General features: G+C 44.9%; 1 protein-coding gene across 1 annotated transcript; it reads right to left on the bottom strand.

Annotated features, from left to right (window-relative positions):
- Positions 1–42: 42 nt before the first annotated feature.
- On the bottom strand, positions 43–18987 carry LOC141985382 (aldo-keto reductase family 1 member B1-like). The gene is made up of 10 exons (XM_074949435.1): positions 18708–18987; positions 12240–12407; positions 10691–10807; positions 9450–9527; positions 8014–8136; positions 4917–5023; positions 4629–4710; positions 3372–3455; positions 1365–1447; positions 43–503 (listed from the first exon to the last, which is right to left on the bottom strand). The coding sequence occupies exons 1-10, from the start codon at positions 18771–18773 to the stop codon at positions 461–463; spliced, it is 951 nt and encodes a 316-aa protein (XP_074805536.1). The 5' UTR covers positions 18774–18987; the 3' UTR covers positions 43–460.
- Between the last annotated feature and the right edge of the window lie 8454 nt (positions 18988–27441).

Genomic DNA, 27441 nt, shown 5'->3' with positions numbered 1-27441 from the left:
TGAATTGTTTAATGTCTTTGATACATTAGGCACAGGATAGTTATCCAGCTGGAACAATCAGACAAGTGGCATACAAGCAACTGTATAAAGAGTTCCATAGTTAATACAGCATCTCTTAAGGTACTGACATTGTATTAACCTACCTTGAACTCCTCCTCAAGTGACTAGATGGGAAGTGGAGTTTAATATACAAAGTAAACAAAAGAGGAATTAAAGTTAACTTTTTTTCGGTAGTCTTGCAAAAAGCAGTACCTCCGACCCGTTGATAAAAAGGTAACCCCTCTAAAGGTGTTAAATATTTGTTGTTTAGCTTTTATATACATTTCTTCTCCCTTCAACCCACATGTCTGGTGGTAAAAGGGTAGACAACAGTTGAAGGACACAATCAGTATAGAAGAACAAGTCAGAGCAGAAGGAGGCTCCAACTCTAATAGCCCGAGATGCCACGGAAACACCAGCTTTAATAATCTTCTTTGAATGGATATTCCTTGTGATTGACCGCCCTAAAAAAAAGAAAAGTGGGCGTTACCAAGTATTCAAAGTAACTACACATGTCCTTCTGTCAGGAAGACAGGCAGGGTATTGAATAGTGCATAGGTAGATGTTCGCCAAGCAGGTCCCTACTGTAGGCATTAAAAGCATTCTGAACCTCCTGGCCACTCCTTCCATACCACTTCCACCTTAGTCAGAGGAACACCGCTTGCTGAAGCAGTCATTTAATTTAGGTATTTGGAACATACGGACAAAATAGAGGGGATAGTACCTGCTAAAGAAATGACTATGTAGGGATTATCTTCCTCTTGACATCAGTCATTCTAAGGCCTGGTCTACACTACTGGGTTAGGTCAATGTAAGATGCCTTGTCTCAACCTAGCTGTGGAAGTGCCTTCACTTAAATTTGGCTACCGCTGACGTAAGTGCCTCTCTCTGCCAATTTACCACCACCACCACCTCCTCCTCCTCAAGCAGTGTACATGCATGGTCAATGTAATCAGGTCAATGCAGCGTCAGCGTAGACACCGCATTGCCTTTGTTGACTGTTACAGGTTTTCAAGAGCCATGCCCCACACTGACAATACAAGTGCTGCTAGTGAGGATGTGCAGCGCTGACAAAGTCAAGTGTGTGCATACACAAGCAATTTAATAACTACAGTGGCTGTATGCTGACGTAAACTATACTGACATAATTTTGTAGTATAGATAGAGTCTAAGGTATGTCTAATTACCCAAAGCCCATGATTTAAAATCTGGGGTCCTGCCTGCTTTCCCTTTCTCAAAGAGATCCTGCCTTGCCTTTAAAAGCAATAGTAAGCAATGAGTGGGATTTTGGGCATTCTGTAGGATTCAGAAGAAAAGCAACCTACGTTAGCATTTCAACAGCCCTCCAATTCCTGTTAAAGCTGAGGATGGTTTCCATCTCCTCATTAGCCAATTCAAAGTCAAACACCTGAAAGGAAAGTGTTTTAAGTTAGGTCTGTAAGCAGCTGGAAATTACGTGCACCTAATGTAAAGATAAGGCAGCTATGACTTAGAGCAGGGGTGAATTGTACCAGATTGGGTGACCAAAAATTCCACTGAAGCGTAATTACACCAGCTACCCTCACTTCAGGTAGAATGGAATACTTAGCACTAGGACACGACACACACACACACACACACACACACACACAATCCTTTCATCTGTAACTGCTCGTACGACATCAGGTTCCAGAAGTTTGACCCAGAACACAACTAAAGTCGTCCCATGACTTCTGCAACATGCAATGGAAAGACACCTCAGATTCTAAGGCCAGAGTACCTCTTTACTCTCATGAGTATTTCCAATGAAGTCAGTGGGCTGCTGGGTGAGCAGTTCTAGTCCAAGAAGGATGACTTGTGTGGCACTTACTTATTGTCCCAGTGACTTCAAGGGCAGCCCTCAGGTGAGTAACTTCTCTCCACTGGGAGAAAGAGGCTTTCAGCCAGACTGTGGCACCTTAGCAAAGTTATGCAGTTTTCCTCTTTGAGGAAATGATCAGACCCATCCCCTGCTGAGATTTTCTGGAATTTCCCCTCCCTTTTTATAAATATAAACATTGATATAGCCATACCTGTTTCAGGATAGCAGTCCCCCAACAGTGATCAGTGCTAGATGCTTCTAGCAAGGAAGGTGCAAGGAAGCAGATGGTGGAAAATTGGGGAATAACCTTCCCCTAGGAGACTTCTGTCTAACTCCCATCAATTATTGGTAGCATTATACACTGAAGCATAAGTGATTATAGTGCTAATGCATTTTTAGCCTGTCCTGTACAACTGCTGATGTTTTAGGCAGCCAGAAATGCTTGAGCCTACTAAGGTTTCGGTGTCAGGGATGTGTTGTGGCACTGCATTCCAGGGTTAAATTATGCATTGTATAAGTTTTGCCTGTCACATTGTTGTATTAGATGACAGGTTTCAGAGTAGCAGCCGTGTTAGTCTGTATCCGCAAAAAGAACAGGACGACTTGTGGCACCTTAGAGACTAACACATTTATTTGAGCATAAGCTTTCGTGAGCTACAGCTCACTTCATCGGATGCATTCAGTGGAATCTCCCCACTGTATTTTCCACTGAATGCATCCGATGAAGTGAGCTGTAGCTCACGAAAGCTTACGCTCAAATAACTGGGTTAGTCTCTAAGGTGCCACAAGTCCTCCTTTTCTTTTTGTATTAGATGCTTGCTCCAACTGACCTTTATTATATCAACCATTGTAGTGCCGTAACAGCCCTTTTCAAGTCCTCTCCTCTCTAAACTAAATAGGTGTAATCGTGTCACATGTGTCCTTATGTGTTTAAGTCTACTCATGTTAAATTACATAAAGGTAATGCATCCCAGTGGGTAGAGCACAGATCTATTCCTAGCTCTGCCACTGACCTGCTGGGTGACTGAGGGTGGTGAAGTAACTTGCCCCATGTTTCCTCATCTATAAAGAGGTGGATAATGAGTCTGACCACTGTTGCAAAGCATTTTGAGATCTACTGCTGAAAAGCCCAATATAAGAAGTAGGTATTAAATTAAGTTTAACTCTAGCTGTGTAGGAGTAGAATTAAAGCTTAAAATTAGGAGACTTGGAAATGTGGTATGACAAATAAGATGTGACAGTTTAACTCACTTCGCTCCTGGTTTTAAATTTAACAAAAATGCAAGTCCACTTGAATTTTCACACAAAGTATGAACGCACAACTAAAAATGCAGTACTGAATGCTGAAATATAGAAGGATCTTTCTACCTCGCTGCCCCTTCTCTTGCTCCCATCAAATGTAATTTGGGATAAATGAGAAAATTAGGAAGATGGCACCCCATCTTGCTACTGTAATGGATAGGTGTAGCAATAGTCTTATTTGAAACCTTACCTTAAAGTTCTCCTCAATATGGTGTGGTTTGTCAGACTTAGGAATGACTGCCACATTCCTCTGGATGTGAAACCGGATCAGAACCTGAAAGGAAAGAACAGGAATTCTGATGACACTGAAGCTACCAATCACTAGTAGTGCTGGTCAAGGGTTTTTTGGAGGGTTTTTTGGTTTGTTTGGAGGTGGTGGGGGGGTATTGTTCTAAATAAGTTTTCTAGAAATGTAGCACTTTTTGTTACAAACCAATTCCAGTTTCTGGAAATCTATTCATTGTTCAGAAGTATTCCTCAGGTGGTTTGTATAAACAAATTACATTCTGTAGTGTGTTTGCAAGCTGCTCAAGTCAACTATGAATTGTTTGCAATGTCATTGTTTCTGCTCCCTGGTCGGGCAAGAAGTTTTTGGAAAACAGGACTCCCTCCGTGACCCCCATGTCCTGTGTTATACAGGGATTCAGATGATCATAGAGGCCCCTTCTGGTCTTAAGAACTGAACGAGGAACAGCTAAGGCTCCCAGCTTTGACATCTTCAACAGAAAAAGGGATGCATTTTTCAGGAAGCATTTTTTGAGGAAAAAAAATTCACCCTTTTTCAAGCAACTTTATGATTGGAGCCTGACAGCTGCTGACTGGGTGTGAGTATGAAGATCTGTCTGAAGAGTCATTCTCTCAAACATTCTTACGAATAAAACAAACAAAAAACCCCACACAGTTGTAAGAGTGTTTGTGAACAGCAAATACTAAGAAGTAGAAACATGGTCAAACTGAGCAGCCATAAGAAATTTTCCCCAACTGTTCACAAACATTGAATTCTGGAAAACACACACACACCTGCTAGCTTTAGTCAAATAGCGAAACACTGAGGCGTCCACGAAAAATAATTTAGCCGGATCAAGGATTCATAGGGTGATTTGGCTGAACCTCATTTGATTTTTTCCACAGCCCCTTTCATCGCTAAGTTCATATGATCAACATGGCACTTTCTGGAGGGCACGCAAAGGCCCATCTTTAAGGCTGGTCAGCAATAATCTGTGCTAACGACAGGCACTCCCTGTTCCTTGCCAGGTCCTTCCTGTTCCCAGACTGAACAGTTTGTTCTGACAATCCCCCTCCTTCTAAACTGAGTTAGATGTAAAATAAGACATTCTAAAGAGTCACTGTGTAAAGACCGCAGAGTATCTGTGGAAGAGTGCAATGTTGGCGCAAGGCAATGTATTACAAAGGAGGCAACATGCACTGTGCTGTGACTCCAACGTACCTGAGCAGAGGTTTTGCTGTGTTTAGCAGCAATCTCTTTAATCTTAGGGTCCTCTAGAAGAGTAGGGTCCCCTGGGTTGGCCCTATAAAAAGAAAAAAAAACCAACAGCCAATAGGTTAACGGTAGACTACCATCCCTTGCATGAAACAGGATATATTTCACAGGAGGATTTGCAATATAGCGACAGAAATATGTATTAATTGTAACTGCACTGGACATTCAACTTTCTTCAATGATTTGAGAGAGAGAGACATACATACTCTAAGAGAGGCTGCCAAGCATTCTTACCATGGCCTGGCAGGAGAGCCAAGGGGACTGTATGCAGTCACTGAGATCCCTTTGGATTGGCAATATTTAATCAGCTTCTCCTGGGTAAGGTATGGGTGGCACTCAATCTGCAGGCACAAGGACACACAGGTTCATCCAGGGGCAGACTGCACTGCTAGCACTCCTGTGCTCCAGAGGATACAGACCCTATGGCTACCTTTGGAGCCACTCGTATACCTCTGGTATAAAGAAGTCTTGCAGAACATCACACACAAAATATCTACCTGCCTTGCTGTTGATTACTATTTGCACTACAGTAGCATCTAGAGCAGCGGTTCTCAAACTGTAGGTCGGGACCCTGAAATGGGTTGCAACCCCTTTTTAATGGGGTCACCAGGGCTGGTGTTAGACTTGCTGGGGCCAGATGCCAAAGCCCAAGCCCCACTGCCCAGGGCCAAAGCCAAAGCCCAAGGGCTTCAGCCCTGGGTGGCAGGTCTCAGGTTATAGGCCCCCAACTGGGGGTGAAGCCCTTGGGCTTTCGCCCCCTGCCTGGGGCAGCAGGGCTCAGGCTTAAGCTCTGGCCATCCCACCTGGGGCTGTGGGACTCAAGCGGGCTCAGGCTCCGGTCCCCCCTCCTGGGATCATGTAATAATTTGTTGTCAGAAGGGGGTCATGGTGCAATGAAGTTTGAGAACCCCTGATCTAGAGGCCTGAACCTGTATCAGAACCACACAGTGCTAGGTTCTGTACAACACAGTGATAGTCTCTGCCCTGAAGCGCTTTGAGTCCAAACAGACAAGATATACAAAGTACTAGTATCCCCATCTGTAAAATGGGGGAACAAGGGTAGGTGACTTGCCCAGTCATGCAGGAAGTCTGTAGCAGATCAGGGTCTACGAAGTCGCCATTCAGTGAATTAACCACAAAATTGTTCTTCCTTCTTTTATCATGATGATGATTATGGAAAGCCTGATAATATTCTACTTGCCCAACACACAAAAGTTACTCTTCCATGGTGAGTAGAATTTTGCTAGGCAGGTATATATGTAATGCTTTTACTATACTGTGTATGGGCAACGTACCAGAGTAATTGTCATCGTAGAAACCAGAACTTGGAGATTTACCAACTTGTTGCTTTAACATCTTAAAAAAATTTACATTAATATAATTTTGAATCTCCTTTCGTATACTGATCACACATTCAAATAATGCAGCCTGTAAAGCATGGATATGCTTCTACCCAGAGCACTGCATCTTGGCATGGTAAAACATTTGTATACCGTGCTGGGTTTGACTAGGTCTATACCGTCTAAGAAATACTTAAAAATGAATAAACACTTCAGGGCAGGCACTGTGTCTTTTTAGGGTCTATGTAATGCACCCAGCACAGTGGGAACCTAATCCTGAATGGGACGTTTGGGTACTCCAGCTGCATAATATTAGACAACATTATTATTAAAAAACTATTTTAAAGCAATCTGTGTTAAGCAAATATTTTAAAAAGTGAAACTGCGTACTATGCTCCATAAAGAAAGAGCCAAATGGAGTAGTTATCAAATCCTTTATCCTGCCTTCTGAAGTCACGGGAAACTGGCTGAGCAAGACCCCACCACATGTTCAAAGGTAAAAAGGAAAAGCCTTTGGCCTGCTCTTGCCAGCTCTTACCTCGGGCAGGTAGTCCCATTGATGTCAATGGCACCGTTCATGTGAGTATGGATTCCCATGTTTATATATTATGCTGCAGGTGCTGGTGCTAACTTGGCACGTTCAACTGGCAATTGCAATGGTCATACAGCTTTCTGGTTACAATGCTGTGTCCACAAATACAGCCCCTCCCACCTATGCTTAGACCACACTACAGTTAAAAATTCACCCAGAGTCATTTAATAAAGCCATAAACACTTGGGAAAAAAAATTATATGGGAACCCTTCCCAATCATACTGCAGAACCATGACGTGACAGAAGGATAACACTAAAACTAAAAGCACAGCCGTAAGACTCTGAAACGCTCATGAATGCTATTGCCCAGTGTACTGCATTGAGCAGAGGCCAAAGGAACTTTCAGCAGCCATAGTGTAAAGCAGAAATCTCTGGTTACTTTTTTTTTTTTGGCACAATGGAAAAAAACTGCACAAGTCAAGGCAAAATATAAATCAACTCTGGTGGGCTTAAATCTGTGGGTATATTTTGTAGGCTCAAATGTAACGTAGTGTTCCAGAACTCCTTGATGTTTAAGGCATCTGTCATGGACTGGCTGGTCCTTTAAGGGGGAGCTGGGTTCTGTCTTGTCTGTGAGGTAGCAGCTAACCCCCTGATGATCTTGATCTGGTGACGTAATGACAACTATTGATCCTAGCAGTGAGTGAAAGGGTTCGCAAGTACTGCACAAGACAGAGGGGAACTCAGCTGAGGGAGCTTCCAGTAGGTAGGAAGGGCTGGATGAAGGCATGCTGAAGTAGAAAGGTCCCTGGGAGAAGAGGCAGTGAGGAAACCTGCTGCAAAGAAGAACCTGCAGGGGGAAGTCCTGGGTGGCAGTGCTCAGCTTAAGAAACACAGAATGCTGTGGAGTCTGAAAGTAGGGCAAAGGGAGGGACCTGCAGCATAGCCCAAAAGGGGCAGAACCACCATTTGTTTAGATGTTTATCTGGATTTTCAGTTTGTCCTTTCCTTACCCTGGAAGGGGACAGAACTTAATAGGTAACTGGGTGGGCCACAGAAGATGCGGACAGAAACAGACCAGGCCATTGCAGGGCCAAAGTGACCACCAGAGGGTGCTGGAGATGAAGACCCTGGCAATGTCAGGCTCAGATACCTTGGGGTGCTAGGAGGAGGAGTGAAACTGCTTACAGCATTTCATGGGGTTGTGAAAGGTTCTATATTCTGCACATGCTGCTACGAGGTGTATCAGGGTAGTCTAGACACGGCATGACTACTGGGATGCAAGTTAGGATTGTCATTCAACCTTAATACCCACTCACTGAATGGTAACGTCCACAGACATTCCCGAGTTCAGTATTTTGTTGAATTCCAAACTCCTTTTTTAAGATCCGTTCAAGCATATGTAGCCCAGCCTTTAGACACATGTTCATCAGAAATCAGCAGGAATAAATACCTTACCTGGTTGTTGGCAGGCTTGAATTTTAAACCAGGTTTGGTTAAGAGTCTCTCAATCTGTTTGTGGTTAAAGTTGGAGATTCCAATGGCTTTCACCAGACCTGCATCCACCAGCTCTTCCATAGCCTAAGGGGGCAAAGTAATCCAGTCATGTACAGGAGCTAGTACTACTGCCAGCTTAGCCTTTTTCCTATACCACAGTAACTGATAAATCAATAAGGAGGGGAGACTAGATTGGGGTGGGCAAACTTTTTGGCCCAAGGGCCACATCTGGATATGGAAATTATACGGCAGGTCATGAATGCTCACAAAATTGGAGGTTGGGGTGTGGGAGGGGGTGAGGGCTCCAGCTGGGGGTGAAGGCTCTGGGGTGGGGCCAGAAATGAGGCGTTCAGGGTGTGGGAGAGTGCTCCAGGCTGGGACCAAGGGGTTCGGAGGGTAGAAGAGGGATTAGGGCTGGGGCAGAGGGTTGGGGCATGGGAGGGGGTCAGGGGTGCAGGCTCCAGGCAGTGCTTACCTCAAGCAGCTCCCAGAATCAGTGGCATGTCCCCACTCCAGCTCCTACACGGTGCGCTGCCCTGTCCGCAGGTGCCACCCCTGCAGCTCCCATTGGCCGTGGTTCCTGGCCAATGGGAGCTGGGGGGGTAGCCCTTGGGCGGGGTCAGCATGCTGAGCCCCCTGGCTGCCCCTACATGTAGGGGCCGGAAGGGGGACACGCTGCTGCTTCCAGGAAGCGCACAGAGTGGGGCAAGCCCCTGACCCCACTTCCTGGCGGGAGCTCAAGGGCCAGATTAAAACATCTGGAGGACTGGATGCGACTCCTGGGCCATAGTTTGCCCACCCCTGGACTAGATGATCTAATGTTCATGTCTGGCCTTAAAATCTTTGCATCGATGAGCACGTTCACGTTAAGCATGTCTGTTCCCCAGAGTGCATCCCACCATCACATCCAGACCACCCCACCCTTTTCCCATGAGAGCCAAATCTCATCCTTTTAGGACACTTTCTTTTTATGCCATCTAATAGAAGCAAAGAGGTTAATAAGTCACTCCATTTTTGAGCTGACAAGACAGAGACATGAAGAGCACAGACCAGAGCCTCAAGCTACACAGGTAGGTGATCACATTGTTCTTTTCCACAATGCTCAGCCTTCCTCTTATGGGGAAAAAGGCACACTCAGAGCCACTATGTCACCTAGGCTGTGGGTAGCCGCAACAGACATAGAATCATGCCACTCAAATGGAATAAAGGGTAGATAGCTCTGAACAAAGAACATTTGGAAACCTTGAATTCCTAGTGATGCAAAGACCCTGTGAGCAGCCCCCAGCTGAATACATCTCTCCAAACCCTAATATGAACAACATTGCAGCCCCCACCATTACAGGCATGCAGCCTTCTGCTCCACTTCTGGTGTGTAAGAACGAAGAGTGAATTTTTACCTCCCATGTGTCCAGAATATCCGTGTTACTGGGGACAACCATACCATTGTCATCTACAGGATGCACCTCCTCACCAGCCTGTCATATCAAGACAGAAAGTTTAAAGAGATTTGCTTTCAGAGCTGGAATACCCAGATTCTATCAGCAAGTCAAAATGGATGCATAGGTCCCAATTCAACAAGGAACTTAAGCATATGCAAAACTTTAAATCAATGGTACTACTCATGCCCTTAAAATTATGTGCATATTTAAGTACCTTGCTGAATCAGGGCCATACTGCATATGGTGGCTTAAATTGGAGCTAATAGAGGGGAAATAGTAACCTTTGGTCAAGTAATTAGCTTAATAAGTCTAAAGAGAGGAGGAGAGGGAAGTCCTCCACTCTTTATGTAAGAAGTTTCATTCCAGCCCTGGTAATCATTCCAAAAAAAACTATGGTTAATTCTGTGACTTGCTTCATCTTCCATTGATAATCACTCTAAATAGACCAATAATTAAGAATATTGGCCATACTGGGTCAGACCTTTCTAAAGATCCATCTAGCCCAGTATCCAGTCTTCCGACAGTGGCCAATGCCAAGTGCCCCTTGGGAATGAACAGAACAAATGATCAAGTGATCCATGCCCTGTCACCCATTCCCAGCTTCTGGCAAATGGAGGCTAGGGACACCATCCCTGCCCCTCCTGGCTAATAGCCATTGATGGACCTATCCTCCATGAATGTATTAGTTTTTTCTCCCAAAACTGGAATCCACACAACACTGCCCCTGCAGCTGAAGAAGCCTGGATGGGAAATGCCCGACTCCAAAAATATTCATTCTACATTGTAAACTCACAGTTCCGCTATTGCTTAGAGAGAGAAAAGTATAGCATGCAGCCACCAGAACTCCTAAAGAGATAGCTAAATACCCATATGCACAGTAGTATAGCCTTGCTTTTGCCATGTAGGTGACCTGCATAGAAGCACTTGTTGGTTGCTATCAAAGTCACTGGAGGCTTGGAATGCTGTGGAAGCAACATCTATAGAGATGTCTCCTCCTCCTCACCTCTCTTCTGCCAGAGAAGTGGCCTCACGTTTCTCTATACAGTGTAACACTTACATGAATAAAACATGGCAAAGAGAAATTCCAGAAGGAGGCTAGTCCTCCTTGGTGGACTAGATGGTGGCCATGGCCTAGCATCTGAGCACTCAAGGATTCTCTCAGGATGATGAGGAGAAAAGAACTAGAGGAGGCTCGCTACCTTGAATCCCATAGGAAAATGAATAAGGTAGAGGTCCAGATAATCCAGTTTCAGTGCAGCAAGGCTCGTCTGGCATGCCCCCTTCACAAGGGATCGCTCATGAAACGTGCACCACAACTGCAAGGAGAAAACCAAGATGGACACTTACTCTGAAACCTTACAGAATCCCCCTGCCCAGAGAGAGGCTATTTTATATCTACGAGAAACAGGTCTAAGAACATCACCCCTTCTACTTACATGGCTTATGCCAAAAACAGATCTACGTGTCTTGCTACTAAAATTTTAAGTGACAGATTAAAATAGAGCCCAAACTCAAAATACAGTATTTATAAAAAGGAATTGACAGAATAAAGCTTCCTACCATGTGTCCCCAGATGGGAAAAACTGCATGTATTTTGGCAATTCCACATTTCCAAAGTGATTAAAGTTGTCAGCATGGCCTATTGATTTTTATTACCTAATTCCAAAGCTCAGATACAAGGACAGAATTGTCATAAGGTATTTGGAAACTTCAGTAAATCCCCAATAAGCCACACATCACTGTCCTGAACCCAAACTAGAGCTGGCTGTAACTTGTCTTTTATTTAAATATTTTGATGAAAAACTGGTTTTTGACCAAAATTAAAAGTGCTGAGAAAATTTTATTTTTTAAATTGAAAAACTAGAAACAAAAAATTCCTAGTAACAATGTCCATCTTCTAGTAAGATGTTTTTGGTTTTTTACCACCCTCTAACCTTCCCCACCTCAAAAGACCCCAAAACAAAACAAAAACAACAAACATTTTATTTGTTTTGTTGAAAAACTGAATTTTCTCCAGAAAATTAAAATACAAATACTCACAAATTTCCTGCTCTACTAAAAACTGGTTTTAGGCAAAGGAACAAATTCAGAGAGGAGCGTAGTGGTGATCTAAGTTGGTTTAGCTCATATGTCAGGGGGCCAGAAGAGAAAAGTAGAGCCATTAAGACAATTAACTAGAAAAGTAAAAAAGTTATAATAGGCCCCCAACTTTAATTTACACCTTATTCCAGGTTTGCATTGCATTACATTGCTTCCACCGATTTAGGCTTCCTTACACATCAGTAAGTTAAAATATATAACTGAAGCACTGCCTCCAAATTTGACCTAGAGACTTCTAATTTCTTGTTTTCCTACCATGCTTCTAGGGGGAAAAACCTTAAAGTAGCAAAGACTCGAAATTTGCAGATCAGGAGAAATTAACATGATCATGGTGGCCACGCTACCCTTCTCTGAATTGTCAAAATGCTCCCAACAGGGTTCTTCTCCCATTGCAAATAATGGATGAACTTTATGGAAGATCCTGTTCCACACAACAGAATTACAAGAATCCCATTTTCCTTGCTTTTACCTCTCTCCTTGCCTCGCTAGAAAGACAGAAGCATAAAACTAACAGGAGGGATGAATGGGATTATTCCCTCGGTCATTTTATCCCTGGAGCATGGGCTGTCTGTTGAGCTCCATCTCTCTCCATGTAACTAAATTATTTGCCCTATGACCCCATGATACAATTCCTGTAGCCAGCTGTACCTTACTGACAACAAAAAGGTCTTCCCGTTTCACAACCCCTTCCTTGATTTTCTGCTGGATCCCATCCCCTATTTCACTCTCATTCTTGTACAAAGAGGCACAGTCGAAGTGGCGGTATCCAATGTCGATGGCAAACTTCACCACTTCTTCCACTTTCCCTGGAGGAGCCTGAAAAAAAAAAAAAAAAAAAAAAGGAACACCTGTAAAACACCAACATTTCCGGATAGGAGAGTGGCTCAAACTGACCACAGAGTGGGTGTGCTAATCCAATGGTATGCAAACTAGATCAGACTAATCACCATTTTGAATGTGCTTCTGTACCTGGGAATTTATCCTGTGATCTCTATTTATACAGAGCATAAAACTACTCAGGGTTTTGTTGTATGGGACGGAATCCAAAGGAGCATGTGAAACACAAAGCAAGAGTGATTCAGAGAACCCCACCTGGAAGGGTCAATTTCTAGTTTGAAAACAGTGTTGGATTCCTGGATGTGTAACTATATCCAGCGTTATGTGTAGGCTAAACAATCACCATAGGATTTATGGGGGTAGCTCTTGCCTACCTGCCCTTCCCTCTACCTTCTCCGACCTCTCCACACACACACACACACCCACCCACCCAAGCCCCAACCAGAATAGCTTTATGGGGACAGCCCTTTGCTACTGCAAGTCTAACCCAGATCAGCCACCCTCCCTATCAGTTGGGACTGCTTTTTGGGGGGAGGATGCTCCTTTAAGTACCCCCACAACCCTCTCCCCACATGCACTACCAGGTAGCAGAAGCCTAAGATAGTACTGTGTCTTGCACCAGTCCTGCTTGCAAGATGGAATCTTGCAAAAAAATACTGTTCCCCATTCCCCACAGTCCATGCACATGTTCCTGGAGTCCTGGGAGTAAAGGTGGTTGGGGGAGGACTGGCCTAACAGCTCTCTCTTCTGGATGCAAAACGTTGATATTTTTATTAGTTGCATTGGGGTTAATGGGCGCTGTGTGGCTGAATTCCCTAGATGGCTTTGAAACCTTCAAATCCAAATGCTGCTGGGCCTCTTTGGTTATTTGCTCCCTCATTGTGTAACTTCATATAGTATATGCTCAGGGCCAGATAAATGATATATACGATAAGACTATTCAATGCTGTACTTTCTTTACTGTGAATGCATAAAGACTGCCCTTGGAATTCATGAGAAGGTAGAAAGATTTTTTTTTTTTTCCCCCCTCTGTCCTCACTTCAAATTTTGTCTAGTCAAATCTGAAATCAACAGAAGTGGCAAGCGCTCTACACATTTCAGGATCAAACGCAGAAGAAACAGGTTCTCCTTTAGCTCAGTCAATAACTCTGCCTCTTTGACCTGCAGAGATTCATTCAGTTTCTTAAAAAGAAAAGGAGTACTTGTGGCACCTTAGAGACTAACCAATTTATTTGAGCATAAGCTTTCGCGAGCTACAGCTCACTTCATCGGATACATACTGTGGAAAGTATAGAAGATCTTTTTATACACACAAAGCATGAAAAAAATAGGTGTTTACCACTACAAAAGGTTTTCTCTCCCCCCACCCCACTCTCCTGCTGGTAATAGCTTATCTAAAGTGATCACACTCCTTACAATGTGTATGATAATCAAGGTGGGCCTTCTCCCCCCCACACAAACCCACTCTCCTGTTCAGACTATGCTGACAGCTTGTGCCACACGCTCTCAAAGAAACTGCGGAACCACCTGATCAACATCCTCTACAGCAAACAGGGAAAGATAAAGAATGAGCTCTCAAAAATGGATACTCTCATAAAAAACCAACCTTCCACACAAACTTCCTCGTGGCTGGACTTTACTAAAACCAGACAAGCCATTTACAACACACACTTTGCTTCTCTACAAAAGAAAAAGGACACTAAACTTTCTAAACTACTACATGCCACAAGGGGCCACAGCAATGGTTCCCTCAACCCACCCAGCAATATTGTTAACCTATCCAACTATACTCTTAGCCCAGCAGAAGCAGCTGTCCTATCTCGGGGCGTCTCCTTCTGCCCCTCCACCCCCACAAACATGATACAGTTCTGTGGTGACCTAGAATCCTATTTTCGACGTCTCCTACTCAAGGAATATTTCCAACACACCTCTGAACAACATACTAATCCACAGAGACCTCCCTACCAACACTACAAAAAGAAGGATTCTAGGTGGACTCCTCCTGAAGGTCGAGACAGCAGACTGGACTTCTACATAGAGTGCTTCCGCCAACGTGCACGGGCTGAAATTGTGGAGAAGCAGCATCACTTACCCCACAACCTCAGCCGTGTGGAACACAATGCCATCCACAGCCTCAGAAACAACTCTGACATCATAATCAAAAAGGCTGACAAAGGAGGTGCTGTTGTCATCATGAATAGGTCGGAATATGAACAAGAGGCTGCTAGGCAGCTCTCCAACACCACTTTCTACAAGCCATTACCCTCTGATCCCACTGAGGGTTACCAAAAGAAACTACACCATCTGCTCAAGAAACTCCCTGAAAAAGCACAAGATCAAATCCGCACAGACACACCCCTGGATCCCCGACCTGGGGCATTCTATCTACTACCCAAGATCCATAAACCTGGAAATCCTGGGCGCCCCATCATCTCAGGCATTGGCACCCTGACAGCAGGATTGTCTGGCTATGTAGACTCCCTCCTCAGGCCCTACGCGACCGGCACTCCCAGCTACCTTTGAGACACCACTGACTTCCTGAGGAAACTACAATCCATCGGTGATCTTCCTGATAACACCATCCTGGCCACTATGGATGTAGAAGCCCTCTACACCAACAGTCCACACAAAGATGGACTACAAGCCGTCAAGAACACTATCCCCGATAATGTCACGGCTAACCTGGTGGCTGAACTTTGTGACTTTGTCCTCACCCATAACTATTTCACATTTGGGGACAATGTATACCTTCAAATCAGCGGCACTGCTATGGGTACCCGCATGGCCCCACAGTGTGCCAACATTTTTATGGCTGATTTAGAACAACACTTCCTCAGCTCTCGTCCCCTAACGCCCCTACTCTACTTGCGCTATATTGATGACACCTTCATCATCTGGACCCATGGAAAAGCAGCCCTTGAGGAATTCCACCATGATTTCAACAATTTCCATTCCACCATCAACCTCAGCCTGGTCCAGTCCACACAAAAGATCCACTTCCTGGACACTACAGTGCTAATAAACGATGGTCACATAACCACCACCCTATACTGGAAACCTACTGACCGCTATTCCTACCTACATGCCTCCAGCTTTCACCCTGACCACACCACACGATCCATTGTCTACAGCCAAGCTCTGCGATACAACCGCATTTGCTCCAACCCCTCAGACAAACACCTACAAGATCTCTATCAAGCATTCTTACAACTACAATACCCACCTGCAGAAATGAAGAAACAGATTGATAGAGCCAGAAGAGTTCCCAGAAGTCACCTACTACAGGACAGGCCCCACAAAGAAAATAACAGAACGCCACTAGCCGTCACCTTCAGCCCCCAACTAAAACCCCTCCAACGCATTATTAAGGATCTACAACCTATCCTGAAGGATGACCCAACACTCTCACAAATCTTGGGAGACAGGCCAATCCTTGCCTACAGACAGCCCCCCAACCTGAAGCAAATACTCACCAGCAACCACATACCACACAACAGAACCACAAACCCAGGAACCTATCCTTGCAACAAAGCCCGTTGCCAACTGTGCCCACATATCTATTCAGGGGACACCATCACAGGGCCTAATAACATCAGCCACACTATCAGAGGCTCGTTCACCTGCACATCCACCAATGTGATATATGCCATCATGTGCCAGCAATGCCCCTCTGCCATGTACATTGGTCAAACTGGACAGTCTCTACGTAAAAGAATAAATGGACACAAATCAGATGTCAAGAATTATAACATTCATAAACCAGTCAGAGAACACTTCAATCTCTCTGGTCACGCGATTACAGACATGAAAGTTGCGATATTACAACAAAAAAAACTTCAAAACCAGACTCCAGGGAGAGACTGGAGAATTGGAATGCATTTGCAAATTGGATACAATTAACTTAGGCTTGAATAGAGACTGGGAGTGGCTAAGTCATTATGCAAGGTAACCTATTTCCCCTTGTTTTTTCCTACCCCCCCACCCCCACAAGACATTCTTGGTAAACCCTGGATTTGTGCTGGAAATGGCCAACCTTGATTATCATACACATTGTAAGGAGAGTGATCACTTTAGATAAGCTATTACCAGCAGGAGAGTGGGGTGGGGGGAGAGAAAACCTTTTGTAGTGGTAAACACCCATTTTTTCATGCTTTGTGTGTATAAAAAGATCTTCTATACTTTCCACAGCATGCATCCGATGAAGTGAGCTGTAGCGCACGAAAGCTTATGCTCAAATAAATTGGTTAGTCTCTAAGGTGCCACAAGTACTCCTTTTCTTTTTGCGAATACAGACTAACACGGCTGTTACTCTGAATTCAGTTTCTTGCTGGCAAGGATTCCTTACAAAGAAAACACTGTTAGTTGATGAAGTTAACTAGATGGTATAGGTTATCTATTCTGTATTGTTTACAGAAAGAATGGCAGTTATTTATTGTTGCCACAATATACCTATGCCATAGCTCTTTTTATAATCTCAAAGACATGTATTTTCAAGCTTCTTCATAGCACAGACCACATTTTAATACAGAGATTCTCTTGGGAACACTCCCCTCTCCTCACAAGCTTTGCAATCATATGGATCAATGGTAGGTTTCAGAGTAACAGCTGTGTTAGTCTGTATTCGCAAAAAGAACAGGAGTACTTGTGGCACCTTAGAGACTAACCAATTTATTTGAGCATAAGCTTTCGTGAGCTACAGCTCACTTCATCGGATGCAGTGAGCTGTAGCTCACGAAAGCTTATGCTCAAATAAATTGGTTAGTCTCTAAGGTGCCACAAGTACTCCTGTTCTTTATATGGATCAATATCCTTTCCCACTGGCTACTTCATAATCACCCTGTGGTAAACAGCACTTGCTCAAGTAGAAGGTGAACACTAGGAAAGTCTGTATATTTTATAAACTTCTTTTAGCATGATTCAGCAGGTGGAACAAGGACTATATGTGACCGGCCAGTTATCTACAGCACACAGCTTGAGAACCTCTGCTCTATATGTTCATAAGTTATGAAGCTAAAAGTAACAGATGCTGGGCAGAGATGACAGAATTCTCAAAAACTCTGAATGTTCCTACAGCAATGTTAACTTTGTCTCTGCATTAGTGTACATCTGAAGAGGGGCTTTCATCACACGAACACACAACACTGAGCAGTGCAGAATACTGGCCATCAATACAATAGGTAGAAACCGCAAGTATTTTCCTATAACTATGAGCTCTTTTTTACTGTGCATAAAACTGTTCTAAAACAATGTACACACAGGGTGATCTTTGTTGTTCTCTGTGTGATCACATTGCCAGCTTTAATGTTGTTTTAATATATTTTTGTACATAAACGCACTCCCCTGGTAAGAGTGATTCTTGTAATTGCAGTCCCAATTTGTCACCATGGAAGCAAGTGACATCATAAACCCTGGATTGAAAGAAAAAAACGGAATTAAAAAGGAGGAAGCGTTCCCTTTACACAGAAAGGATGGGATTCTTTCCTCAATTATACCACTGTAAATTCAGAATGACTCCATCAATGCCAACAGAGCTATTATGGATTTAAACTGGTGTGACTGAAATCAGAAGTTGACCTACATTCTGCACTTGGGTATCTAAAGATCAAGAAAGAAATACCACAAATACCAGTTTTCATGCCTTCATAGAATCTAAGGCTAGAAAGGACCATTATAATCAACGTTGTTTGCATTTAAGTAAAATACATCACGAAATTTGCTACCAGGGAGCCAAGGAACCTTTGGAAACCTGAATTTTTAAAAAGAGAGTCTTTCATGCACAGGTGTTGTCTCACTGTTGGCTACATTTTAGTCAGCATCAGTAACTCTTAAAACAACATTTTATGCTCGCCAAGTAGCTGCAGAATCCAAGCACCTAGAACAAAGCCCAGTTCCTACAACTGCTGCTCGTTAGCCTTTTATTGACATGGTTAGAAAAGCAGCTGAAACGCTGCTCGGATCCTAAATCCATATAAGGACCAGGTATTGAGCGCGATAAAACCAAACACCTAGCAGGAAACTGGACTTCACAATGACATCCACATCTTGCTAGCAACGTAAACAAAAACAGCGTGCCAAAGGGTAACTATCGGGCCTGCGCCGTTGCCTCCGGCATTGCAGGCAGCCCGAGGAAAAGAAACTCCTGCCTTTTGCACAGACACAGCTGGAAACTTTGGCCGCGTTTGTAAAGGGAGAAACCAGCGCGAAGAGCCGAGCGCTTCCGGAGGCAGAGAGCAGCTGCACTGTACCCGGCATGCCAGACCCTGGAGCCTTTGCAATTACCTGCCAGGTGCCTAGCCCCAGGATGGGCATCTTGGCCTTAGGGCTCAGTTGCACGTAGGTCGCCATAACTCCTGCTCTGCGATTCTCCGTGGACTGGAGCACGCCCCCGGGCCTGGCCCCAGCGGAGCCCCTTTACCAGGGTCTGGCCACGCCCCATCTGCCGGCCACAGGTGGCATTCGCAGAGGTCGTTGTCTGTGCTGTAAACGGAGCTGCTGCTTGTGTTTCCCGCCCCCGGAAAGGAGCAGAGGCTGGGGGCATCTCTCTCCTTGCAGCACGAGTCGCTGGTGCTGCCCGCCCCAGACCCTGCCTGCGGCCTCCCCGCTCTTTGCCAAAGCAGGGCCGGCGCTCGCTGTCTCTGCAGGCGTCGTGCGGGCCCCGTGAGCAGCGCCTGGGGTGTCAGCGGGGAAGGGCTGAGGCAGCTGTCCCCCCTCTCTCTCTCTCCCCGCGTGGCGTGCTGGACAAGCTCATTGTTTTCATCCTGCGCGGGGTTTGTCTTGATTTCTGGAGTAGGGTAACCAGGGCCTTTTAAAAAACGGTCTCCTCCTAAATCCCTATCTTGGCGAATGAACAAGCAGCTTACCTATTCTAAAGAAAGCCCTGAGCATGCAGCAGTTCCCAAGGGGGAGTTGTGGGCCCTGAGCAGCTCTGAAAATCAGGCCCCAGGCGTCTCCAACTAGGCCCCGAAGTACAAGCAATCAAGGTGCCAAGTCTAAAAATATGCATCTTAGTTGCTCTGTTTCCCCATCTGTAAAATAGGGATGAGCCTTCCCTGCCACACCTATTGTGTGAGGTTCCGCTAACTAATGTTTCTAAAGTGCTTTGAGATCCTAGGATGGAAGCAGCAATAGAAATGTTATTGAACTGCATGTTCAGATCACACTGTGGGTTCTGGGGCTTTATGTTCCACGACTCCATCCCTGTTCCCGAAAGGCCCTGGGGTAAAAAGTCATATCTAACACTGACCTATTCTATCAGGGGTGGCCAAACTTACTGACCCTCTGAGCCACATACCACACTTCAGAAATTCGAGAGCTGGGAGGCACTTGCCAGGGCTTAGGACCCCAGCCCCGTGGGGAGGGGTTTTCAGGGTCTGAATCCCAAGCCCCAGCCCCTGCGGGGCTGAAGCCCTGAGACCCCCCTCGCCCCAGAGGTGACATGGGCAGGCATATGTGGTCACATCCCCCCAATTTTTGCTGGCTCCTCTTGGTCATGTGGTGTAGCTGGGCCCCCTCCCTGCACTGCAGCAGCTGGAGCTGACAAACTGGGAGCTGGGGGCTTGGGAGAGGCAGCGGCAAACAGCTGGGAGCTGCAGGGCAAGCCGCTACTTTTGCTGCGCTCTCTCTGGAGGAAGCTAAAGCAGAGGCCCCTCCCTGCAACTCCCAGCAGTTTGCTGCTGTCTCTCCATGTGGAATTAACACCGAGGGGGTGTGACTCAAGTTGTTGGGGGAGGTGAACCTTTAAATTGTCTCCCCGCCCACCCCCCCTCAGCAGACACCAGTCATCTCCAGCAGAAGCCCCTGGCCCCACCGCACTGCTGCAGGGCAGAAGCCTCAATCTCTCCCATCCCAGTCTGGTTCATGATAAAAGCATGATCATTTTCAAAATATTTTTGTGGGCCAATGAAATTTCTTTCATACTGAGACAGAACTGTTATTTTGTACTGAACAGACTTTAGATAAACACACTCAAGTCACTGTATCAATCCATCTTTAGCAGACACTCTAGATATGAGGAGCCAGGCGCTCAAACAATATCAGCAAAAGAATTTTAGATACAGGTAAATGTGTGTGTGTGTTTCCAGGCCTTTGAAGAAATTGCTCAGTTAGAATCAAAGGGCTGAAATATTAATCTTTTATCCTAGTAAATGTCAAGTCTGCCTGTTGCTCACAAAGGAATTAATCAAAAGGGTCTCATTTGTATATATTGATCATATTGAGTTCTCCTAAGGTCAGGCTTTTCTATAAAACCTACCATGTGCTGCTTGTTTCCAAAAGGTTTTTTGCCAAGCGGCCTGAAGACACTGTTTTGGCACATGGAACTAAAGTTTCAACCACTGTCCACAAGGGGTGCCAAAAGATCTAGAAGGGGTTTAAATCACATTTTGCCTACAGGTTTTTAAATCACATTATGCCTTTGCCAAAAGAAAGGCCTGCTTTGCATCTGGGGTCATATCAGTTGTCCTTCAGAGCTTTGACACTTGGGCTATGTCTATACTGCAGCTAGGACGAGCCTCCCAGTCTGGGTATACAGAGTGTTGAGCCAACTTGGCTTGAGGTAGGATGCTAAAAATAGCAGAGTGGACATTGCAGCTTGGGCTGTCAAGGCCAGATGATCCTCTGGGTCTGAGTGGAAGTGGCTAGCCTGAGTCTCTTCCAGAGCCACAATGTCCACACTGCTGGTTTTCACGCACTAGCTCGATCCCTGCTAATGTGAGCTGTCTTCCTGGGCTGGCAGGGCTCACTCCTAGCTGCAGTGTAGACATACCCTTGAGGGCCAGGTAAGCTGGATATATGTTGAATGCCCAAAAGACCAAGAGGCAGAGGTGTCTCTTATTGGCATTCAGATATATAACTGAGTGTAAGCTTAGGCCAAACTTTTCAAACATGGGTATCTAAAGATAGGTACTTAAGGTGAAATCCTGCTCCACTGAAGTCAATGGGAATCTTGCCATTGACTTTAGCGGGACCAGGAATTCCCCCCAACCCATCCTTAGGCATCTAGCTGTCTCTGTTTTTAATATCATGCCCTTCACCATGGTATTTGAGCACTTTACAAGGGTGGCTATGGGTGCTCAGCTCCTCTGAAAATGAAATATGGATTTAAAGGCTTAACTTTAGGCACTGAAGTTGGAGAACTGTGGCCCAAGTTATATATGTAGTAATGTGAATGCCTTTGACAGGTGTCTCTGCCTCTTGCTCTTTTTGGGGCTTTCAGCACATAACTTTATCTCATTTTTCAACACATACTTTCAAGTCTCCTTTAAAATTGTATGCATTTTTGCTGTGCCTTGTGTATACGAAACTGTCCTAGTCATAATCCTACATGACGGATTGAATTCCTCCAACTATTCCCTGTACTTCTATTCAGTATGGATTGGTACAGCCTCATGTAAGTGATTTCAATTGTTGTTTAATTCTCCCAGCTCAAGAGAGGGCAAGAGTGAAGATGGACATAGATACTGAGGAAACTTTTATCTATGACAGGAACAACATAACCTTAGGGGCCAATATGGCCAGAAAAACCACTCTAGAAAAATGGCTCCTTCTTAATCAACTAATCTATGCCAAAAACTAACTCTGTTACACACAGGTCGCAGAGAGGATCATTAGCCCTTTATACACCTGTATGGAGACCGCACACCGGGATGGTCAAGCTGATCTGAAAGGAGGCACAGATTAGCTTCACAACTGCTGTACAGGCAGGACATGCAGAGCTGCTGAAGAGGTCAGGGACCTCATGGAAATGAGCTCCCCATCCCTTTCCCATTCCTGTTCCCATCTGACCTGGCCAGAGGCCCTCCAGAGGCGGCTTTTTTTTAGGTTTGTACAGCTCTATCCCTCTACCTGCTTTAAAGGCCTCATTATGGTGCTACATGTCTCTTTATAGCATTGGTGTTATTGTTGCTTTTCCAGGGAGCACATAGATCCCCACTGAGTACACTGTAAATAGTAACATCAGATATCATTCTGACACCCTACCCCAGGCATTGCACGCTTCCTTAAGGCAAGAGCCCTTTGGCATCTGGCAGAATATGGATTCTCTCCTCTTTCAGCCTGCTCTTTTCCCTTGCCCACCCTACTCCAAATCGCTATTTACTGACTCTTGACCTCTAACTACTAGTCTTGAACATCAGCAACTTCTTAACAAACTTTTTTCTGCTGTCCTTCGCTATGCTATGGGTCTGATTCTCCTCTCAGCGACACCAGATTTATATCACTACCAAAGCTTTAGTGGCATGACACCCAGTGCAATTCAGGTGTAAGTGGGAAGAGAATCAGGCCCATTCTAGCAGGATTGATGCCATTTGCCTGGTATAAGATAGGGCAACTGGATTTATTGTAATAGGAGCACAGCTTATTCATTTTGGTTTGATTTATCGAAGTGATAGCACAGTTGTTTTTGTTTAGCAGTATTGACAAAGATGGACTCTGTGTAAGTCTTCAAACCCATGTTTTGGTTTCAACATATACTTGAATAGATTCTCTTTTTACTTCCATAGTCTGTAATACAGCCACTGATTTCTAGGCCCACTGTATAAATAGAGCTCTCCTGTCTTTCTTACACTCTAGATCCCAAAGAACTGTCTAGAATGAAATAATATTAAAGTAAAACCACCAAAAAATAGCAGTGGTAGAGAGAAGCAAGTATAAGGGAGACAAAACAAGTATAAAGTTGACATTTGAGAACTGAAGGTGGTAGAAACTGCAGAGGAGAAGGCCTTTTCATTAATGACCATAAGATTATGTAAAAAAGCAGAGCAGAAGTTGGTGCTAGATGGGTGAAAAGAATAGAAGGGAAAAGAAAGGGAAGGTCTAGGAGCTAAAACAGGAACAAGTCCATGGAGGTTCTAACAACAATTGTACATAGGTTTTTAAGGGCAAATGGACAGTTGTGATAATCTACTCTGGCTGTCTGCACAGCTGATAGAATTTCACTCATTAATTCCTGCATCAAGCCTGTGGCAGATATTAGTCATGTCACGTACAGTACTACTGGAAGGCACTTGGATGCTTCAGTGGTAAGAACAGTATAAAAACGTGTTTACAATAGAATAGAATATTTTGAGGTTGAGCTAGAGCAAATATTTTAGAAAGATATCAAATCTTCCTCTCAAAGTATGAACCATCCTCAGTGTTTTCTCCAGGTATCTAGCCTGTTTTTCTCTGTTTTAAATACTACCCCATTGGCAAGATTTTTTTTTTTTAAACCCATGTTCTAAGACTTTAAAGATCACCACCGCATGGAAGAAGAACATGCTGAAGAAAGAGAAGGCAGCAACGTCTGCCTAGCCTATAGATACTGACCAAACCCAGGAGTCGCAGAAGAGGTGACGGGGGAGGGGAGGGATGTGTAAATTCAGGACTGTTTGTTCTTTAGCTCCCCAGTGCTGTTTAAGAGTAAAGTGCCTGTGGTTAAGACATTCATGTGCTGAGCCTGTGTTTCTTTTTGTCTGCCCTGTTGTTCCTGAAGGGGTTAATCAGGAAACACAGAGGGGGAAGATCAGAGGTGGAACTCTGGGGAAACATCTAAACAACTGGGGGCTCTTGATGGCTGTGGCACTGGTCCCAGTGTCTAAGGTGCATGGGTTATAGGGTCCTACTGCCCAAGAAGGGTGTCAGACACCTGAGAGTGTGGTTGAGAGACCTAGAGCTAGGAGCAGTGCTCAGTCTATACCCAGACCCAGAGGGCTTAGAAACACTAGGATCCAGTAGTTGGGTCCACTCACAACAGACTGGTGTCTGCCCAGAGAGGGGGACTGTGCCAGTGTGATAGGGTGTGCACCCCACACTGGCAGTGAAAAGGGTTTACTGAAACCAGAGAGCAATTAGTGCATTTTGTTGCATTTGGAGGGTGGGCCAGGCCTAATTTAGGATGAGTGCCAGCTGAGAGGAGCTGGGTGACTAGTAAAGGAAGGCTGGCAGGGCAGTAGAAGAGAGGCAGGAAGCAGGGTCTGGGATCCTCTTCTAAGATAGGTGCTGTGGGAAAGCTCCAGGAGAGACAATGGACATTACAGGGGTGGAACAAGCTGCTGTAGTGAGCCTGGACAAAAGAGCAAGGCTCCAGGGATCCAGTTCAGGGGTTGAGTTTCTGGAGGAAAAAGACATGGACACCTGCAGCTCTGGGGAAAGGCAGATAGGAACTGGGCCTCTAGTGAGGAAAGCCCTGAGAGGTGCTGCTTGGTTCAAGAACTCTGTGGAGCCTAGGAAGGGGATGGGGGAAAGGTTCTAGAGCACTGGTTCCCAAACTTTAACAGCCTGTGAACCCCTTTCACTAAAATGTCAAATCTCGCCGAACCCCCTCCTAAAAATGAATATTTTCAGGGATTTTCTCCTTTACCTGAGTATAAATTACAAAAGCAGTGATCTTGGAAAGATAAAATTTGTTTTTATGACATGCTTATTACACACTATTTATTATTTATCATTACAGTATTTTTTATTACATTATGAAAACGGCAGCACTCTTCCAAGATCTCACTTTCGTAGCTTGTATCACTTTGAATAAGCCTGTTATAAGACAAGACTCCTACGTTTCATCAAGCAGTATCAGATATGAAACAGCATGAAGGTATTTAAGAAGCCAACTCGGAGTTCCTCCTACACAAGCATTCAGGTCTTGAGCAGTCCCGGCAAACAACACATGTTACAACAAAGCTTAAACTTGTTCTTCATAATAATTTTAAAAACAATACTAGCTGCCTATTTAATTTTAAAAACAGCAAAATATATCCACCTCCCTTTGCATTTCCTATAAGGAGTCTTGAAGTTTAAATCTCCTCGGTGTGATAGATATGCTTGCTTTGATCTGCGTAGCTCTTGGAAATACAATGCTGCCTGGGGTCCCTAGGGACAGCTCTGTCTGCAATTAGGGAATTTTTTCCTGAGAACCCCCTGTAACATTTTGCGAACCCCCAGGGGTTCACAAACCCCAGTTTGGGAACCACTGTTCTAGAGATATGCTGAGGTGGTAGGAGGCAGCCAGGAGTCTGAGGAGTAGATTTGCTAGGTGCAGGGTCCCTGGACAGGAACCCAAAGTAGGGGGCTAGATTCCCCTACTGGCCACCAAGGAAGGTGGCATAAAAGACCCCGACATAAGGGGTGTAAGGACCATTGAGTCTGGAGTTGGGCTGTAGTTCGGGTGCAATGTTGTTGTGCTATTGAGACTCTAACCACAGAAGGGGTAGAATTGAACATGGCCTGACCAGAGGGCTGAGTCACGAGAAGAAGCCTACTTGGCACCTACCCTGCTTCTAAAAATTCCGCTAGGCAGGGGGCCTTTTAGGGCATACAGCCATGTGGTACTGAGTGGGACAGTGCCCAAGTACCTTAAAAATCTGGCCCAAATGACTTGCCCGAGATCACACAGCACATCTGTGGCAGAACAGGGAACTGGATCTGGGTTTCCTGAGTTATTGACTAGCTCCCTAATGACTGGACTATCCTGCCTCGGTCTTGTGTGTTGGCCGGTGAAAAGTTGGTGGCAGCCTTAACACTCCCCTGAGCACTGGGGTGGCTATTCTGACTGACCCTTGCACAGGCTGTGATGTGGGCTGGTGGTACAGATAACACCTAAGGTTACTCTAATGAATAGAAATTATGGGTGAAGGGAAATATTTCTCTCTGTATTTTGTGCCTTTGACAATACTTGCGATGGGATTTTAAAATCATTCTGTTGACCCAGGTGAAGAAAATGGGAGTTTTCCCTCTGACTTCATTGGAAATAGGGGTAGTCTAATGATGAATGCTCTTAAAAATCTCATCCTGCGTGCAAAGTTAGCAATCATTATTGCCACTGTATAATAAAATAGACCCTCATCTCGCCACGAACTCTGCATTGGCATATCAGAAACACTTTCACTGCAATTCAGCTGACTGAAAGAACAGGACCTTAGTTCTTCCTGTCTTGTGTGTGTCTTTCACACAGTAACAGAGGAGAGAAATACTTTTTTGGGCTAGATTGTGTTATCCTTACTGACATTGGTGAGCACAGGCTAATTTCAGTGGGTCTACTCATGGAAGTAAATGCACACCAGTGTGAGCAGGGGTTGCACAATCTAGCCTACACAAACAAGGATACTCTAGTGAGCCACAAAAACGTTACAGAGGGACTCAAGGCAAGATGCAGTATCTGAAATTGAACATAGTTTTAAAATTGAGTTAAAATTAAAGCTGCCTCTGTCCTCTTTACTGGAACTAAGTGTTTATTAAGAAAAATTCAAATATGCACATTTAAGTCTGCGGTGAGGCAGATGGCCTGGAGGTAGACTGGAGTCCTTCCCCTAGTCTGGATCTTTATTCTTAGAGAGGAAACCTTGATGGTCAGTAGCTCAGTTAGAAGCCAGGCCTCCTTCGAGAAAGTCCAGAGGGTCGGCACTCTGAGCGAGTGGGATGAAAGTCTTCTTGTTCTGTGTTCTTTGGACTAAAGATTGTCACTTGACAGGGCCTCCCGAAGGGAGGGGAGGTAGGCTGTTGCAGGACTACTGTTGGGACTAAGAGCATATCTACACACTTACTGTGCAGCAAGCTGGGCTGCAAGTCTGCAGCACTCCAGCATACCACGGGTGAACTGTCTGTCTTGACCCTGCTTTTGTACAGTAAAAAATATCCCTAGTGGGTTTTGCCGTACTGCTGTTGTCACGACACACTAGGGAACTTTTAGTGTACCTCAACATGGTCCTCACAGTCAGTCAGTGTGTGGCATGCTGGAGCACTGTAGACTCACACCCAAGCTTGCCACACAGTGTTTCTGTAGACATGTCCATGGGAAACAGCGGCGGTGCCTCTGCTGAACTGCACCACAAAGGGGCGCAGGGAGGGAATGCTGCCATAGTGATGTTAACTTCTCATTGACATCAGTGGGAAAGCCTGTTGATTGAAGGCAGTGTGTTGTCCTACACTTATACCTGAGCCCATGAACCCTAACTGGAAATGGAATACATCCCTTTCCATGGAATATATCCGACACTCCTGCCCTAAGACATGTGGTCTAGGGATAATGGGCACAGACATGTAT

This window comes from Natator depressus, chromosome 1 (genome assembly GCF_965152275.1).
Source record: "Natator depressus isolate rNatDep1 chromosome 1, rNatDep2.hap1, whole genome shotgun sequence".
NCBI lineage: Eukaryota > Metazoa > Chordata > Testudines > Cheloniidae > Natator > Natator depressus.
Note: the sequence above shows the minus strand (reverse complement) of the source record. Positions and strands in the feature narration are given on the sequence as shown.